This window comes from Orcinus orca, chromosome 8, assembly GCF_937001465.1.
Source record: "Orcinus orca chromosome 8, mOrcOrc1.1, whole genome shotgun sequence".
Taxonomy (NCBI): domain Eukaryota; kingdom Metazoa; phylum Chordata; class Mammalia; order Artiodactyla; family Delphinidae; genus Orcinus; species Orcinus orca.
This window is the reverse complement of record NC_064566.1, coordinates 95,661,100-95,679,539: the sequence shown is the minus strand read 5'-3', so window position 1 is coordinate 95,679,539 and position 18,440 is coordinate 95,661,100. Positions and strand designations below refer to the sequence as shown.

Genomic DNA, 18,440 nt, shown 5'->3' with positions numbered 1-18,440 from the left:
ATTGCTGGGCACTGTAATTCCAAGCCTGGAATAAGAGTGTGAGAAGGGGGACAGGAGCCCTATGGCCCAACATGGCCTACCTCCATGCTGACATCTTGTTCTTGCGCCACCCTCAGGGCCTCTGAAACTAGTGCCCAAGAAACATCTGCAACAGAAAGTGGTCAGTGGTTTAACCAGAATGACCAAAACAGTACCCTTTCTTGAAAGCAACAGGCAAAAAAGACTCCACAGTAGTTGGAAGACACAGCTCTTTAATAGCAGCAAGTCAGCACCCACGCCCCTAGGGGCCACCGAGCTTGGGTACCATTGTGAAGGGGAAACAAGGGTGAGGACACAGCACCAGTGAGAGAGGAAAGTGGCTGCTGGCATCCTGGGTGTCCCAGGGTGTCCCCAGAAAGCATAAAGGCAGGACGCGGAGGCCCTCCAACACATCTGGCTGGCAAGGCCCCTGGCAAGGCCGACAAAAGAAGTGTGCCCCCAGGTGGCACAGTCCAAGAGGAGATTGGTGGTGGCGCTACAGGACAAGGTGGGGCCACCAAAACGCCACATCTTTCAGTCCTTCTAGCCGAAGGGAGGGGAAGCGTGTTCCACGACCCTGAAAACCCCAGACTTGGAAGCACTGGTTGGACATGCCCCAGGAGAGCAACTGGCACAGCTGTGCCCATTCCTTTGCCTCCAGCCCTGAAGGGATCTTTCTGGAAGCGGTAGTGCAAGCTAGGAGGCCACAGACAGAAGCGGCTTGGGGCCAGGGGACACACACTGCTGCCCCTGTCTCAGCTTCCAGGGCCTCCCAGCTGCTCCAGGAGGGCCCTGACCTCGCCCTCCACTCGAAGCAGCTGGGCTTTGCGCCAAGGATTAAGGGTGGCTCCTCGGTTATCTTCCAGATCCCGCAGCAGAAGCTCCAGGTGGCGCCGGACCCGGCCCCGATCCCAGCTGTTGAGGTTCTGCTGGACTTCACCCAGGATCACTGACCAGTACTCGGACACCGCTGTCCCCTCTGTCAGCGACACCACGACCCGGGCACCGCCCTCAGTGGTGCTCCCCAGGTCCCGCAGGGCCTGGCGGCACTCTGAGCTCAGCTCGTTGAAGTAGAGGCTAGCAGGAGAGAGAACAGTAGATGCTGTTCAGCTCTGAGAAGAAGGGGCAGAGGGTGGGTGGACAGAGAGTAAGCGGTCTCATAACAGTTCCCCTGCTTGTGAAATGCAACGGGGTAAGTGTTTGCAATAAGCCAGAGATGGACGGTGGTGGCCACTGGGAGGCAGGGATGATGCTAGAATTCAGTGGGACCAGGGTCAATAGAAATGGGGCCACTAGGACCCTAGGAGAAATGGTGGTGGAGAATCAGGGCAGGGGAAGGGCCAATCACCAAGGGGTGGGTGGGGAGATGGGAGTGGAGGGCAAGACTCACTGCAGCAGCTCCAGGGAAGGGTGCTCCCGGGCAGCCTTGGCTAAGGCCAGGGCCGCTGTGTCGCCAGCGCCGTTGTAGGCCACATTCAGCTCCTGTAGCTGCTGGTTACGGTCTAGCTGGGCAGCCAGCAGCTCCAGGCCCTCATCCCCAAGGCCCGTGTGCAGCAGAGACAGGTGTTTCAGCGAGGTGTTTCCCGCCAGCCCCTCCACCAGCAGGGCCACACCTGCCGCCGTCAGTGGGTTGTTGGACAGCCTAGGGCCACAAGCACCCCAAGGTTATGAGGGCCCCTAGCAGATGTCCTGTGCTAAGCACTGGGACTTGGGCCAAAACGGTGCACCGCTTGGGGCAGAGACCAGCCTGGACGCAGAGAAATGCAGGCCCAGGTAAAGAGAATGGAGAAACGGGGGTGAGGCTCACCGTAGAGGAGGGAGGGTGGGGTGGAAGCCGGCTTCTCCCTCCCCTCCTCCCGCCTTCCATTCTCCTTTGAGACTCCCCTCTTCCCTCTCCCCTTCCTCGTTACCATGTTCCTTCTTGCTCCTTTTTTCCCCCCCTTCCAGCCCCTGCTTCATCCTCCCTTCCTGTTTCCCCATCCCCCTCTCCCTCCCTCCTCATTCACCTCCCCTTCCTCCAACCCAAAATCAGGAACCCAGCGTCTGGGTTGCTAGTAAACACTTTGGGAGCATCTATTGAGTGCCCAGCGTCATGGTCATCCTTGTGAGGCGACAGGGAAAATCCTGGGAGGGAATCAGTGGCGTCGTTACCAGGTAACCAGCCTGGGTGTTATTCCACCCCCCCACCCCAGGCTGCTTTTAGCCAGGCAAGAGGCTTTTTTAGCACCAATTTATGGCTGGTGGCATCTTTCCCCCTGCTTGGCTGCTTGTACTAGACGTCGTGGGGTGGGGAGTAGGTCAAGGTCTACACTCCCACCTTCTTTACTACAGCATGGGTGCGCCTGTTCCAGGCATGTTGGGAGGTGGGGAGCTCACCCTTGACCTTAGCTGGCCAGCAGGATGGAGCCCCCTCCCAGGGCACTCACCGCAGGGTGGTAACTTGGCACTGGTCATGCAGCAGCAAGTCTCGGAGGTCCCTGCAGGCCTCGGGGCCCAGGCTGTTGAGTTGCAAGCTGCAGCAGAAGGTGGGCAGAGAGGAGGTGAGAAACCAAGGAAGGAGTTCGGCATGGAGCCTGCCCACCCACCGGGCCCCTCCCTCACCATCCTGCCTCTTGTAGTCCACAGCTGTGTCCCCTTCTGTAGCTCTTGTCACCTCCACCCGTACCAGATCTCACCCCACCCCCTGGTCCTTCCTCACTCCCTTTGCTTTCCCAAGCACCTTCTCTTCCACGCGTGCACGAGGACAGGGCCTCACCCCAGCTTCCGGGCACGCAGGAAGACAGGCCTGAGCGTGCGCAGCCCGGCAGGATCCAGTTGGCAGGAGGCGAAGTTCACCTCGTCCAGGGCATGCCTTCCACTGCCCAGTACAGCTGCCACCACCATGCACTTGAGGGGTGTCATGCGCACGCCCGCCAGGTTGAGCTGGCGCAGGGAGCTGAGCACCTCGGCGGAGAAGCGCTGATTCTGGAACTCATAGTGGAAGAAGAGGTGGTCAAGGAGCTCTGAGGGGGGCAGCACCTGCCGGCCCAGCTTGCCCAGCTTCTTCTTGATGGCCTGGGCATTCTCCAGGGCATCCAGGGTCTTGATGGGGCAGCCAAGCTGAGCCAGCACTACCCGGTTATGGGCAGAGAGAAGCCCGCCCATGAACATGGGGAAAAGCTCAAAGACCTCATCCTCTGTGGGCTCGTCCGAGCGGCACCGGGGGCCCTCCACACCCAGGATACTGGCACCCATCTGGTCCAGGACGTCGTCATTGTAGTAGTCCTCCTCTCGGAACATCTCCAGCACCATGGCCTGGGCCACTGTCTCACGGCTCTTACCTACCACACGCCCGAACACACGTGGAACCACCTGGAAGAGAAGCAGGGTGAGGGCGCTGCAGCCTACTGCGTGCTGTTCAGCCTTCTGGCCTAAGCTTAAGGTGCAGTCTTCCTGACTGCTCCAGCTTGGTGATCTCCCTTAAACTTGAGCATGACTCGTCTGATCATACTATTCCCCCTGCTGCAGCACCTTCCGTGGCTCCCCACTGCCCATGTGGAATATAAAACTTGGCGTAATTTGGCCCCAATGTGACCTTTCCGGCGTCACCTCTCAACACTCGTCTCACGTACTCCAGACACTGGGAAATTCTTTCTTTTTCCCAAACACCCCGTACATTTTCAAGCCCAAGCGCGGTGGGAAGGAGTTAGCATATATTATGCATTCAGCTTGGTACCGGGCTAGATGGTTTAAATACATCATCATCTTCAACACCATCATCGTCATCACAGCAGCGATGACGGATGCTGCTCCTACTGCTTCAGACCCTGCACGATTCGGCCTCATGAAATAAAATTCATATTTTAAGGAAAGACAAGAAAAATTTAAACATGAAATTTTTCTCTGCCCATTTGGGCCTCCTCCCTCCCCTCCAGTGTGCATGGTGCATCTGCACTATGCATTTAACTAGACCTCCCCCATGGCAGAAATACCCGCTCAATCATAAAGATCACTTTTTCGCCTTCTGGCGCCAGCCACGTAACTCCTTAGAAGATAACATTCCTTTCTCAATCCTGTAAGGAGTCACAGTGACCCACCACTCGCCTTGTATATGCAGACATCTTCGGTGAACTTTATGTACAATGCCAATATATCATTTTCCTTAAAGATAGAGATTGGTGCAAAACAGACTGCTCAGAGACCTGAGGAGATACTGGGCCTCACCTTGTGGAAGATCTTAGCTTCAATACTTACTTATGATCCTATTAATACTACTAGCTATATTACTTGTATTTGCCTATTTTATAAGATTGCTGTTTCTTGCATTACCAAATGTGTGACTGAGTCTCAGATAAAATTAACGATGAGGGGCTTCCCTGGTGGTGCAGTGGTTGAGAGTCCGCCTGCCGATGCAGAGGACACGGGTTCGTGCCCCGATCCGGGAAGATCCCACATGCCGCGGAGCGGCTGGGCCCGTGAGCCATGGCCGCTGAGCCTGCGCGTCCGGAGCCTGTGCTCCACAACGGGAGAGGCCACAACAGTGAGAGGCCCGCGTACCACACACACAAAAAAATTAACAATGATTAGGTGACTTGAAACAATCGATCAAATATATAGTTCTATAAGATGAATGACTGTAATAGTGTAACTCTAGATAAGGGAAGAAACAACAAGAGGGAACCGTTCCTTGGATCACAACGGACTATTAAGAGGTCCAGAGGATTTTGGCTACTGTTAATAGGGTCTAGTCCACTAATAGCACATTGAGTGACCTATCGGTGAAATCCTTGCCTGACCTGGGAATGAGCATTCCTAGTGCTGTGGAACAAATAGGTCACGAAATGCCTCCCAAACCTTGGTTGAAACTAAGACTGAAAGGGAAGGGATTGTAAAATAAAGAATGTCGCCCACCACCCAATTCTACGACGTCAAGTCATCAGCCACTGCAGTCACTGGCTACAACAACCTTGAAAGGAATTCAGGGCGAAGATGAGGAAAAGGCACTGTGTGCTTTGGGAAAACTGACAGAACTGGTCCTTAGATATTTCAGGAGAAATTTTTACGAACCCGGATTCTTGCATCTTTCCATACTTAGAAAAGCACTAAAACCATTAACTGAGATGTCTGTTCCTCGTGACTAGGTGCAATTTTCTACTGCGATGTGTGTTTGATTACACATACCCCCGTTGCCAAAATCACATATATTGAATCACGTATATTGAATACGTTGGCCTCCCTCTTTATGTCTTTGGAATAGTTCTCAAAACTCTCTGAGAGACTGTCTCCTGGGTTATAATCCTCAGATTGGCTTGAATTAAAATTTCCATTTCTTTCTTAGATGGGTTAGGGAACCGTTGACTAAAACCACCCGCCTTGGCCAGGCACGATGATGACCACTTGCATGAGTTGTCTCACAACAGGAGTTCCCAATAAGGAACATGGTGCTGCTGTCAAAAACTAGAGAATTCAGGAGGGGCCAAAAAGAGGGAGGAGACGCCAGCCCATAATATTGTCCTACCAACCTCCCAGAATCCTTGGTGCTGGAATCCATCTTGGCTGAGACACGCGTGCCACCGGGAAGGACCTTGAGTCAGACTAAATAAGGGCCAACAAGATGAATGGCCAGAGACAACCCAGAAACTAACCCCATTACCATAACACCTGCGACTACAAGCCACGTGGCAGAGCAGTTCTCCTGGGCTCCCTTACACCACTGCTCTCTGCCTGGGCGGCCCTTCCCAATAAAGTCTTTTGCTTTGTCAGTACGTGTGTCTCCTCAGACAATTGATTTCCGAGTGTTACACAAGCACTTGCTCTCAGGGACATCCCTGGCGGTGCAGTGGTTAAGAATCCACCTGCCAATGCAGGGGACACGGGTTCGAGCCCTGGTCCGGGAAGATCCCACATACTGCGAAGCAACTAAGCCCGTGCACCACAACTACTGAGCCTGCCCTCTAGAGCCCGCGAGCCACAGCTACTGAAGCTCGCGCGCCTAGAGCCCGTGCTCTGCAACAAGAGAAGCCACTGCAATGAGAAGCCCGCTACACCGCAACGAAGAGTAGCCCCCGCTCACTGCAACTACAGAAAGCCCGCACACAGAAACAAAGACCCAATGCAGCCTAAATAAATAAATAAGTTTATTTAAAAAAAAAAAAAAAACAGCTCGCTCTCAGGCCCTGGAAGGGGTCCCCCTTCTGGCAACAGATGAACTATTGATCAATTTTTCATTGACAGGCCCCTGTCAGCCCCGGCGCCTTCATGACAGCCTCTCACCCTCGCTCACTCTGCTGTCCTCTCGGCTTCTCTCTCTCTCTCTTTTTTGTTTTTTGACAGTGCCAAGGTTGTTCCTCCTTCAGAGCTGTGCCCTCTTCCTGGAGTGTTCCCCCCACACCCAGTTCTTCTGGCTAATCCTCCAGGGATCAGATTAAAAGCCCTTCCTGCAGAGAGGCTTTACTTATCCCCCCAAACCAGGTCCCCCCTCCCCCCTTACACACTTCCATAGCACCTGGAACTTTGTTTTCCAGGCACTTCCCAGAAATTTTAATCCCATGGTTATGTTGACATGTTTATGTTGAGACTGTATGATCAGAAAAGGCAGAGACCTGGGGTCCTGTTGCTTTTTCCTCCGAATCTAACACATTGCCTGGCACTCAATATTTGTTGAAGAACTGAATGTTTGGGAGCTGCCATCCTTGCAATGGTTCTGAAAGGAAAGGAGAGGTCCATTCCTCTGGCAGGAGCCACCAGGTTGTTTTGTGGCACCTCCTCTCATGTGTTTTCTTCACTTTTTACAGGCGAGGTTCCCACCATGGAGGTTATAGTGCCCCTGCCCCAATAAGCATCTGGAGACAAGACACAAAAACTGTCACTCTGGGAAAATGAAACAATAGGCTCATAAAGAAACAGATGGGACCCATCCTCTGCTAGGCAACCCTCCCTCCGAGAGGGCTTAGGGGTGTGGTGTCCCCTTAAGTAACTGAGTGGCTTTCTGAATCCTGTCAGGAGACCACGGCCTCTCACTGCAATCCAGATGATGCAAGCAGATCCTCAAAGAGGTGGGTGGCCTCAGCAATGGCCATTACCTCCCTGCCTGAGGCAATGGTGTAAGAAGGGATGGGCTGCCTGAGACTGTTTTTGTGTTTAACAAACAATTAAATAGCGCTTACTATGTGCCAGGTCCTGCAGATGAAGACATTTAATCCTCATATGGGGCCAATGATATAGATTCTATTATTATCTATTATTATTCATTTAACAGATAAGGACCTTGGGGCACAGAGAGGTTAAGTAACTTGTACAGGGTCACACAGCTAGTAAGTGGCAGAGCCTGGATGTGAACCAGGTAGCTGCGTTACAGAATCCCTGTTTTTAACCCTGAGGCTTTGCTCCCTATAAAAAGGAAAACTTGTTAAAATGTTGTCAGCTCACCAGGGCTCTGCTCCCCAAGACCGATTACTGAAACATTTCTAAAGAGAACCAGGGTTACCTAGCAAGGCGCCATAGCTTCCTAGAAATATCCATAGCACATCAATAAAGTTTGGCGGAAAGGGCACAGGATTCAGAAACACAAAACCTGCACTCAGATCCCAGTCATTCTCCTTACTATCTGAGTGACCTTGGTCAAGTTACTTAGCCTCTGTGAGCGCCAGTTTCCTCATCTATAAAAGGGATCATAGGGCTTCCCTGGTGGTGTAGTGGTTAAGAATCCGCCTGCCAACGCAGGAGACATGGGTTCGAGCCCTGGTCCGGGAAGATCCCACATGCCGCGGAGCAACTAAGCCCGTGCGCCACAACTACTGAGCCTGCGCTCTAGAGCCCGAGAGCTACAACTACTGAGCCCACGTGCCACAACTACTGAAGCCCATGTACCTAGAGCCCGTGCTCCACAACAAGAAAAGCCAGCGCAACAAGCAGTCCAAGCACCACAACAAAGAGTAACCCCACCTCGTCGCAACTAGAGAAAAGCCCACGCGCAGCAACAAAGACCCAATGCAGCCAAAAATAAATAATTTTTTTAAAAAAAGGGATCATAATTATATTTCATTTACAAGGCACCCGGCAGACATCAGCCGAAAGTGGCTACTTCTTCCCATCAAAAACTTAGTACATCCGCCCTGCTCACAGCACAGTCCTCAGGCCTGTAATTTGGTTTCTGGAGCAGACCTGCACCCAGGATGGACCGTCCTAAGCCAATTACCAATGCCATTTATCCTCCTGGTATAAATGAATAAAACGGCATCTGCTTTATAAACCTGCCTCTGGTGATTAAGTTAGGATGAGACATCACTCCCAGAGTCTAATCACCTCTGAGGAACAGATACAATTGGGTTTCTGGACCTGCAAAACACAGGACAGACCCTGGACAGTAGTGACCCCTGCCGCCCAGCAACAAAGACTAGGAGGAGAAAGGCAAAAAACAAAAAAAAAACAAAAACCTATCCTTAGAGTTATGGGATTGTTACGAAAGTCTCTGCACCCTTAGATTCCCCTCCAAGCCTTCCCCAGCCTGCGGCTCCTCTCTCCCCCTTCCTTATGACCCATTCCCACTAAAAGCCAGACTGCCCAAATCAGAAACAGAGCCAAGAAGAGGATTCACGGTCATGCAGGAAGAAGCAGTTTCCTTCTGGGCAGGAGCAAGAGTGAACGAGGAGGATGGGGGCCGGCAGCCTGGGATCCTAGGGCTGTTACCTTGAGCAAGTTGAATAGCAGGGGCAGGGCCCGCAGGGGCAGCAGCTTGGCCATGATGCCCAGGACCAGGCTGACATCCTCCCCGACACGGCTCACGAGCTCGGCCACTTCCTTGCCCACTCGCTGCAGAGTCGTCTTCCGCAAACCCAGCACAATGTAGAGGGCAGCCAGGTATTCCTGCATGGCGGGCACAGTGAACACGAAGGTACCCAGGTGCCCTGGCTCAACGCACGGGGCCAGAAAAAACCTCAGGGCATCCCGGCGGAACACATGCAGCAGCTGAAACTCCTCTTCCGTCTGGATGCCAGCTTCCAGGCAGCCACGGACATCCTCTTCAGAGAAGTACGTCTTGCGGGAGGACACCCCCTCGTAGGCCAACTTGCCCATGGTTCGGGCTGCATAGGCCATCAGGGACAACTTGGAGGGGTCAGTGCTGTCCAGCATCTCCCCACTGAAGTTTAGATGCAGGAAGCTGGTGTAGATGCTCGTGAGGGTCTGGCCAGCTGGTGTGGGAGCGTGCAGGAAGTGCAGGGTGGCACAGACAAGCCAGCAATAGGAGGGCAGGAAGCAGGCAGTGGCGATCTGGTGGTGCCCCTCCAGGTTCCGGGAGAGCATCTGCACCAGGTGGTCACGCTGAGCCGGCGTGGCTGAGAACCCCCCAGCTCCGTGCCCGCAGTCTGGCTGTTTGAAGCGGAGCTGGAAGTAGAGCTTCTGTAGGTTGGTATCGGAGAAGCCACAGATCTCGCCATAGCGGTCCACATACTTGCTGGGGATGCGGCCAATGGCAGAGGGCCGGGTGGTCACCAGAATGCTGGCCTGGGAAGAGCATGGTTGAGAGTTAAGAAAGACCCTTGTGGGCTTCCCTGGTGGCTCAGTGGTTAAGAATCCGCCTGCCAATGCAGGGGACACGGGTTCGAGTCCTGGTCCGGGAAGATCTCTCATGCTGCGGAGCAAGTAAGCCCGTGAGTCACAACTACTGAGCCTGCGCTCTAGAGCCTGCGAGCCACAACTACTGAGCCCACGTGCCGCAACTACTGAAGCCCGTGCGCCTAGAGCCCGTTCTCTGCAACAAGAGAAGCCACCGCAATGAGAAGCCCGCGCACCGCAACGAAGAGTAGCCCCCACTCGCCGCAACTTGAGAAACCCGTGCACAGCAACGAAGACCCAACGCAGCCAAAAATAAATAAGATAAACAAATTTATAAAAAAGAAAAAAAAGACCCTTGTGTCCTGATTGCCTCACTTGCCAGGGCGTCCCTGAAGACTGAGTGTTCAAGGATGAAGATAATGACGACCACAGTAGTTATAACTCACACTTACTGAGCACCCACTATGATCCAGGGCGCTGTGCTAAGCACTTCATAGGCAGTATCTCGTTTGTTCAGTACAACTCAAGGAGAGAAGGAAACAGAAGGCTGGAGAAGTTACTGACTTGCTCAGTCCCACGGCTTGGAAGTGGAGAGGCAGGATTTGAACTAATCCAGAGCCTACGTTCCTACCCATTAAGCATGCGGACTCAGGACACGAAAATCCTGAGGGGGCAAATTGGGGACAGTGGAGGCAGAGCAGGGTGCACTCACCTCGGGCAACATGTATTTGCGTAGCAGGTTGACGATGATGGCAGCTGGAGCCTCTGACTCCTCCGGGTCACTGCAAAGCCCTGTGCCTGCCAACCGGAAATCAAGGTTGAGGTGCTCCAAGCCGTGGAGCACAAAGAGCAGGCAGGAACCAGCAGCGGCCATCAGAGGCAGAATCTCCTTCAGGGGTGTGTAGCGCTGGGCCACAAGTTGGCACAAGGAGGCCGGCGCAGGGCCCAGGGATGACAGGTCCTCGCAGGAGAAGGGGATCAGCAGCTTGAAGGCTGGCAGCCGCCCGTAACACCAGTCCAGGACCATCTTGCGCACCAGCGTGCTCTTGCCTGTGCCCACTGTCCCGTAGAGCACCACCGTCTGCACGCGGCGCCCACAGGCATCTGGGTCAAAGAGTTGAGACAGGGCCAGTGGGGGGAGCCCAGCAGAGGGTGGCTGATGCTCCAGGGCCAGCTCAGCCAGTGGGCGAAGCAGCTCATCAGGGGTGCTCTCGCGGATCACAGGGTCTACGTGGACCGTGTCTAGTGCAAAGGTTGGGCCGAACTGGCGCTCTTCCCTGGGCAGCCGGCTGAACCACTCGGCCAGGTTCTGGCGGTGCCGCTGGATAGCTTCTGGATGGGAAGGCAAAGGGAATATGTCAGGGAGAGGGGCTGAGAAATTCAGGAGCTTAAGGAGGTGGTAGGGTCAGGCTGCAGGGTCAAGACACAGCACCAGGAGATGCCAGGACCCACAGTGGTGCTGGACACACAGGACTCCCTCAGACTGTCCAGAAAGTTTGGACCCCTGTGGCAGAAAGTGGGAAGCCATGAACGAGTGAGGGTGAGTCTGGGCTGACTGGCTGTATGATTATCCATGTGTGATCTTCACCTGACCGCTAGAGGCAGTGTGTTGAAGGTAGGGATGTTATATCCCTCCCAGTGCTTTGTACATCGTAAGTGTGCACTGCATGAATGTTGCAGGAAGGGATACATGGGCAGATGGATAATGGGGCCAGGGAGAGTGGGTCCACTAATGGCTGATTGTAAGGGATCCTCTATACCCCCTTCCTGCTTGTTTCTCTCTCCAAGCCCTTCTTCCCCACGTTCCCTGAACCCACCCCCACACTGGGAGCCCAGCAGCCCCTCTCCTCAGGCTGACTGAGGAGCCAGTCCCTTTACCAGCTGCAGCGATGCCCTGGAACAACTGTCCGTGCCTCCCTGATGGGGGACCACTGCCCGCTGAGCTTCCGTGATGGCGTATAAAGGCCCTGTGAGCAAGGAAAAGGGATGAGCTGGGGCTTGGCTACTGGGCTCAGGCTCTGCACAAGCTCAGAGTCCAGGCCTGCCTGGACTGATGAACTGCTGGCTTCCTGAGATCCAGGCCTGACTCTGGACAACCAAGTCCAGAGCCTCATCTGACTCTCATACCCTTCCCAGGGCCTGAGGTCTTGCCCCTACCGCTCCAGTCCCCCACTGCTGACTGCCTGCCTGGAACTCAGACTGACCACTGCCAGACTCCACCCACTTCCCACCGGTCCTCCCTCTGGCTGACCACTGTGACTTGTACTGTGGATGATATAAGCTAACTTCCCCTTAGGCCTGGTAGCTGAGTCTGTACCCTCTCCAGCCCCGGAAAACCAACTCTCCCCAGGAGATCAAGCTCTCTCCAAGTCCTGACCCTTCCCAGGCTACTCTGCTGTGCCCAGATGTGTCCCAAGGTATGACACTGAGGCCTCACCTCGGGGGCCCAAGGGGGCGCTCCCCTTTAAGGGGCCAACTCCAGTAGATCAGGAAGGGGATCCGTTCATCTACAGAGAGAAAGCAGAAGGAAGAAACAGCATCCAGAATTCACCCACATTAGCTCAACAATACACAGACCCCACATCTACATCAAAGCCCCATCATTTGCTCTCATAGCATCATGTACTGCCCCTTTGTAGCAGTCATTATGAAATTTTATATTTCATCATGTAATTATTTGATTAACATTCATTCACACACTCACCCCCATTCCTCCATGAGAGCAGGGATCACATCTGTTTCGGTTCACAAGTACCTACTTAGAACTTAGCATGGGGTCTGGCACATAGCAGGCACTCAATAAATACTCATTGAATGCAAAATGAAATCAGACAAGTGTTCCTGGACTTATGTAGCTACAGGGACACTCAAAGATCATCCAGTCTGACTCCCTTAGTTTAGGATGGGAAAAAGGAAGCTCAGGGAGGTACGGTGACTTGTCCAAGGCCAACAGCTAGTAAATCACGGAGCTGGGACTAGCATGCCTGGGGTCTGGATCCCTTCTCTCTTGGAGGTGCCAGCTGGACTCTGGAAAGTGAGAAGTGGCAACAGAAACCCCTGCTTCCTGCTCACCTGCTGGCTGGAGTACTCTTCCCAGACCAGGGCCCCAAGAGGCCCTAGGCAAATGGCAGCCCCACCTCATGGCAGGAGAGAAGGTCAGGGCCTGGGGGACTGAGCACACCACCTTCTATCCTGTTCCACTGCAGGAAGAATGGTGTGAATGGACCCCACACACCCCCACTTTCCCACCCCACCTCTCATGCAGGCCAAGGGAGGCCCTTCCTCCTCAGGAGAACATCAGCCTTTCCTTAAATGCCAGCATCGCCAAGGCCCTGGCCTGGCTTTCAGACCTCTCTCCTCTACATTCCCCACCTGAGTGATCCTACCACCCACTGGTTCTCCCCTGAGGCCTCACGATCACCTTTCTCCTGAATTCCAGCCTAGTGAACTGTTTTATTTAGGTGTCCTTTTTTTTGCTTGGCTGCCAGCACGCTCCTATGAGTCCTGTGTTCATTTTCAGTGGCTTTTCTGAGCCAACGTTTTCCAGTAACAATCATCTATTCTCCTCTGAAGTTTTTCCCTAGCTATCAGGTCCTTTTAGCTGAGTTTTAATGGTTTGATCATTTTACCTTCTCTGTGACTTTTATGTAACCTGCCTTTGAGGCTGGCATAAATTATAGATAAATGAATGAATGACTTCCTATTTGATATCTCCATATGGACATCCTGCCAATGCTTCCAGCCGCACGCTCGCGTAACTGAACTCAGCATCCCTCTTCCCCTTCCAGTTACTTTACTGCAAATCTTCCCAATCACATGATTTCTACTCGAAACCTGACCTCTTTGTCTTCAAATCCTTCCCCCCTCCTCCACTTGTCTTCAAATCCTTCCCCCCTCCTTCACACAGTGGAAACAGCCCTGCCGGTTCCTCATCCCAGTACTTTGCCAGCCTGTTCCTATTGCATAATCCCTACCACCCTGTGCTAACTTAGGCCCTCCTCCTCCTTAGTGGCCTCTGCCTTCAGTCTCATTCCATTCCCATCCCTGATCCCAGGCACCAATCGCCTCCCTAAAATCCTAGGTTATGTAGCGTCCAAACACCTGGCCCACACCAGCTATTTTCCTGAGTTTCCCCCTGACCCGTACCTCACCGGCCAGGCTTACTGAATTCTTGCTCCCACTTCCCTAACTTTGTTCATACTCTTTCATCAGCTTGGAATGACCTTTCTCCCCTGTCAGAATCCTACCCAATCTTTTCAGAACCTGGTCAAAGGTCCTCTCTCCTGGGAAGTCTTTCCTGATCCCTCTGAGCTCCCTTAAATGAAGCATACAGCTATCTGGCACCTGGTCTCCACTGAGATGTGACTCCTTAAGGGCAGAGCACACTTAGGGAGAATTGGGTGCATTGGGCCCTATTGCCAGCAGGGCCAACCAGTGGAGGCGCAGCCTGGGGCTCAGACCAGGAGTCCCGGGGTCGGGGGCGGGAGTATAGAAGGGTTAAGAGACGGCCCCGGAAGGCTGGAAAAGCTTGGGGAAACTAGCTCAGTGGGATAAAATCAGTTGCAGGGCCTGTGACTCAAGATGGGACTGGCGGTGGGGATGGGGGCATGAGGCCAATTGTCGGAAGATCACCGCTGGTCTCCAGGGCAGTGAGAAAAGGAGAGGGCACAGCAGGAAAGGTACGGGGTCTGTGCTCGCACAGGTCCAGAGCTCCTCCTCTTAAACTGGGTCCCAGCTTTCCTAGTTCTAGTTGGTTTCAGAGCCCAAGAGTAAAGCCCGCCTGAATGCCCACCTCTCAGGGCACCGGCTGCGCCCCACGCGTCCCCAGCCGCCAGCTCCTAGTGGCACTAGCCCAGCACCGCCCCGCCCCTGCTACTTAGACCTTTACCGCCGCTGCCCAGGCCCGGGAGCCGGTCGCCGGCAGAGTCTCCCGCTTGCTCCCAGAGGCCCCGGCGCGCACGGCGCTTCCTGCACGCCCCGCCCGCCTGCGCGGAGCCCTGCCAGCCCTGGCATCCGGCCCGGCAACGGGCAAGCGCGAGCACGATCCCAGGCGCTCCGAGCCGCCGGGTCCTGGGAGGAGGGAGATGGCGAGAGGAGCTAGTGTCCCGGAGAGCAGGCCCGGGGCGGGGACTTCTTCGCCATCTGTCTCTCCTCCCCGCACCCTCAGTGGTACAGCCCTCCATCCAGGCGGGCCCTGCCTTGGGGACTGCCCTCTGCAGGTCACTGAGCGCCAATTCCATCCCATTACTCACCCAGGCAGGGCTTCTTGTTATGCCCATTTTACAGATGCAGGAACTGCAGCTCAGAAGGGTGAAATGACTTGCGCAGGTTGACCCAACTAGGAAGGGGAAGAACAAGAATCCGGGGCCTTCCCGAGGCAACCCCCATCCCCCATCCCCCATCCCCCATCCCCAGGGCATTCTTCCCTCTGTGCCTCTTCACCGCTTCAGCCTGCCTCCTGACAGAGATCTGAGTCAAGGTCTTCTTGGGTCCTCCCTCTGTACCTGGCTCTCTTCAGACCCCACACCTCTGTGTGTGGCTTCTGGTCATTTGGGTCAAGGCAGGCAGAAGAATGGGGCTGAGGGACAGCTCCCACCTCAACCTGCTCCTCTTGTCTGGCACCCAACCATAGCCTGGCCCTAGGGCTTCCTGGTCCTCAAAGACCCCAGCCTCATCCCTGTGCTTCCATACTGGGCACACCCAGGCCCCATGTAACCGATGGAGGAGCCTCCCACCACCCACAGCCAGGGCATCCCTCCACATGCAAACACAGGCTGTACTGAACGGAGGTGTGCAGTCGGGCACTGGTAGAGAGGAGACTTGGGCAGGGCTGAGAAGAGGGCTTTATGATCTCTACCCTCCGTCCAGACTGAGGACTGTGGGGATATTTCACTTATACATGTAAACATCTGTTTTTTCACTGAACACGTGGTACTGGGCTAGCAACCAGAACAAGGTGAACAGGGACCAGACCATAGCAGCCCCCCTCCAGGGGGCCCAAATGATGGTACTTCAGAGGGAGATGGAAGCCTTAGGAAAGCCTGGGAGAGGAAGTTACGAACTGCCTCTGGCACAGGAGGTGACATTTGAACTAGATCTTAAAAAATAAGCTGGGGGACTTCCCTGGTGGTCCAGTGGTTGAGAATCTGCCTTCCAATGCAGGGGACGTGGGTTCGATCCCTGGTCAGGGAAATAAGATCCCACATGCTGCGGGGCAACTAAGCCCACGTGCTGCAACTACAGAGTCCACGCACTCTGGACCCCCTGCTCCACTAGAGGGAAGCCCATGTGCAGCAACTAAGACCTGATGCAGCCAAAAACAAATAAATAAATGAACATTAAAAAAATAATAAGCTGGTACTCAGTCATAAAAAAGAGTGAAATGATGCCATTTGCAGCAACATGGATGGACCTAGAGATTATCACACTAAGTGAAGTAAGTCAGACAGAGAAAGACAAATATCATATGATATTACTTATATGTGGAATCTAAAAAAATGATACCAATTAACTTATTTACAAAACAGAAATAGAATCATAGACATAGAAAACAAACTTATGGTTACCAAAAAGGATATGTTTGGAATTGGGCATTAACAGATATACACTACTACATATAAATTAGATAAACAACAAATAGCACAGGGAACTATATTCAGTGTCTTGTAATAACCTATAATGGAAAAGAATCTGAAAAAGAATATATATGTGTATATATATACATACATGTATAACTGAATCACTCTGCTGTACACCTGAAACATCGTAAATCAACTATACTTCAATTAAAAAATAAAAATAGGGCTTCCCTGGTGACGCAGTGGTTGAGAGTCCACCTGCCCATGCAGGGGACATGGGTTCATGCCCCGGTCCGGGAGGATCCCCATGCCGCAGAGCGGCTGGGCCCATGAGCCATGGCCACTGAGCCTGCGCGTCCGGAGCCTGTGCTCCGCAACGGGAGAGGCCACAACAGTGAGAGGCCCGCGTACCGCAAAATAAATAAATAAATAAATAAATTTAAAAAGCCAGAGAAGAGAAGGGCATTCCAGGCAGCACGGAAAAGAGCACATTTGATTTTAACAAAGATCTGAACGAGGAGTAGGATGGGGTGCGGGGAGAGGAGGTAGAGTAACGCTGTGAATGTGATCTTAGGGGTGACATTTCAGGCCTGGAGGACTCCTCTAGCTTCACTCCACTTACCTAGCCACGTGAGACTGACAGGCCCCTGGCTGCGTTACTGGACACAGCTCAGAGCAAGACATTCCCCTCCCCCACCCCTCAGCGGGCATGACAGCCATGTAGGTTTTATTAATAACATATAATTTGGCCTCTTGCAGACAGACGTACTGTGAGTCACACTGTGGGCATGTGCTCTGTCGTCGGACCTCAGGATGGGGCAGCAGGTGCTATAGAGCCACAGCACAGAGAAGTGCTTTGGTCATCTCTGCCCTCCAGCACCTTGCACAGACCCTGTCACAGAAGTCAGCTGCGTTGAAGGAAATGATCTCTGGGTCCAGGAAGTTCGGCATTCAGGGAGAGTGGGCCCATTTCAAAACATGCTTGGATGCCCCCCCTCTGCAGGTTACTGAGACCGGTGGGGGGAGAAATCGCAGGTGGTTCTCCGGGGCAAAGAGCACAGCATCTTGAGAGCTCGCTCAAGTCGCTTCTCCAAGCCTTGGTTTCCTTCTCTGTAAAAGGAGGAAATGATCATACTCATCCTAGTAGCCTCATGGGGGTGCTCCAAGAATCAAAAGAGCTTTCTTCCCAGATATGTGAGCCGCTCTACGAATGTTCTCTGTGAGCCGCTCTACGAATGTTCTCGGGGCCTGAATGGCCCTTGCTGGCTCTGGAATGGCTGTTCACTTCCTTTAGCTCCAAGGGGAACTTACAGATGTGTGAACTTACAAATTTTACTCTTTGGGGAGTATTTTAAATTTCATCTTAAAAGAGAAAGAGTAAAAATGAAGAATCTTAAGAAAGACTATATAGTGGCAGAATTTTGTGCCCTCTGACTTTTAGGAGCCACGTATTGGTATCATTCCAGGGAGAAGGTGGCGCCCAGAGTGCCCCCTCTAGCTAGCTAGAATTCCAGGAGCTAGGACTCAGACTTCCCACTTCCCATTCCCATGCCCCACTTCCCACCCCCCTGCTCCCACCCCCATAAGAAACAAAGTTAGTCCATCTCCAGGCAAGCACCCATCCGGTCATAGATTGGGCCCTACCCTAGCCCGGGGCATAGCACAAGTAGGGTATTCCAGGCAGCCGGCAGGACTGATGGCAGCCCCTTCCTTTAGTCCCCAAGCTCAGGATCAGGAGGGAAGAGGGAGAGACAAGGTACTGCTTCTTGGGTCATCCTGCCACCAGCCCTCAAGACCTTCTGGACAATCGCCTACTCCAAATCTCAGGCTACCAGAGCCATTTGTAGTCCTGGTGGTTGATGGTTTGGCCGTGGGAGTGTGGCTCGGTAGGAAAGAAGCGAGGAAGAAATGAGGAAAGTTGTGCTGAGCCCAGTGGGGTTCCTGCCACCCTCATCCTGGGGCTTAGGTCCCTGGGGCTTTCTGCTTCTCACTGCTTTCACAGCCCCTAACCTCCCCACTCCCCCATAGGCACAACTGGGGAACCAGGGCTCAGCGAGTTCTGAAAAGAGAGTCACATGTCACTCAGGCAAGAATGCACCTATGCAACAGACACAGAGCCCCTGCACGCAGCTTGCAGATCCACCAGTAACAAGCATCATGGGCCGAGGCCAAGGATGAGGAGTCCGGAGGCAGAAGACCTGGTTGTCAGAGCTGGTTCCCGCTTCCATTAGCTAAGGGTCCTTGGGCAAGTTACTTAATCCAAGTCTCAGTTCACTCATCTGCAAAATGGATCGTCGTGAGAGATAATGC

General features: G+C 53.5%; 1 protein-coding gene across 6 annotated transcripts; it reads right to left on the bottom strand.

The window, feature by feature from the left end:
- Positions 1 to 6: 6 nt before the first annotated feature.
- On the bottom strand, positions 7 to 14,798 carry NLRX1 (NLR family member X1). 6 transcript variants are annotated; one of them, XM_033434412.2, is made up of 10 exons: positions 14,441 to 14,798; positions 11,990 to 12,059; positions 11,431 to 11,519; positions 10,265 to 10,884; positions 8,686 to 9,501; positions 2,774 to 3,369; positions 2,445 to 2,531; positions 1,409 to 1,660; positions 816 to 1,095; positions 7 to 145 (listed from the first exon to the last, which is right to left on the bottom strand). In XM_033434412.2, exons 1-10 carry the CDS (start codon positions 14,790 to 14,792, stop codon positions 128 to 130), a joined length of 3,180 nt encoding a protein of 1,059 aa, XP_033290303.2. In that variant the 5' UTR covers positions 14,793 to 14,798; the 3' UTR covers positions 7 to 127. The 6 variants fall into 6 exon arrangements, with proteins under 6 accessions (XP_033290303.2, XP_033290304.2, XP_004273350.2 ...); XM_033434413.2 differs by lacking the exon at positions 7 to 145 and adding an exon at positions 12,625 to 12,752 and having other exon boundaries at positions 235 to 1,095; positions 14,345 to 14,583; XM_004273302.4 differs by lacking the exon at positions 7 to 145 and adding an exon at positions 12,625 to 12,752 and having other exon boundaries at positions 235 to 1,095; positions 14,441 to 14,572.
- Between the last annotated feature and the right edge of the window lie 3,642 nt (positions 14,799 to 18,440).

Coding starts and splice junctions, on each gene's coding strand:
- NLRX1 (XM_033434411.2), bottom strand. CDS start 14,792: ATGGAATTGGCGCTCAGTGACCTGCAGAGGGCAGTCCCCAAGGCAGGG. Junction 11,520..11,989: donor CGCCCCCTTGGGCCCCCGAG/GTGAGGCCTCAG, acceptor CCTTGCTCACAG/GGCCTTTATACGCCATCACG. Junction 9,502..10,264: donor GCAAATACATGTTGCCCGAG/GTGAGTGCACCC, acceptor TGCTCTTCCCAG/GCCAGCATTCTGGTGACCAC.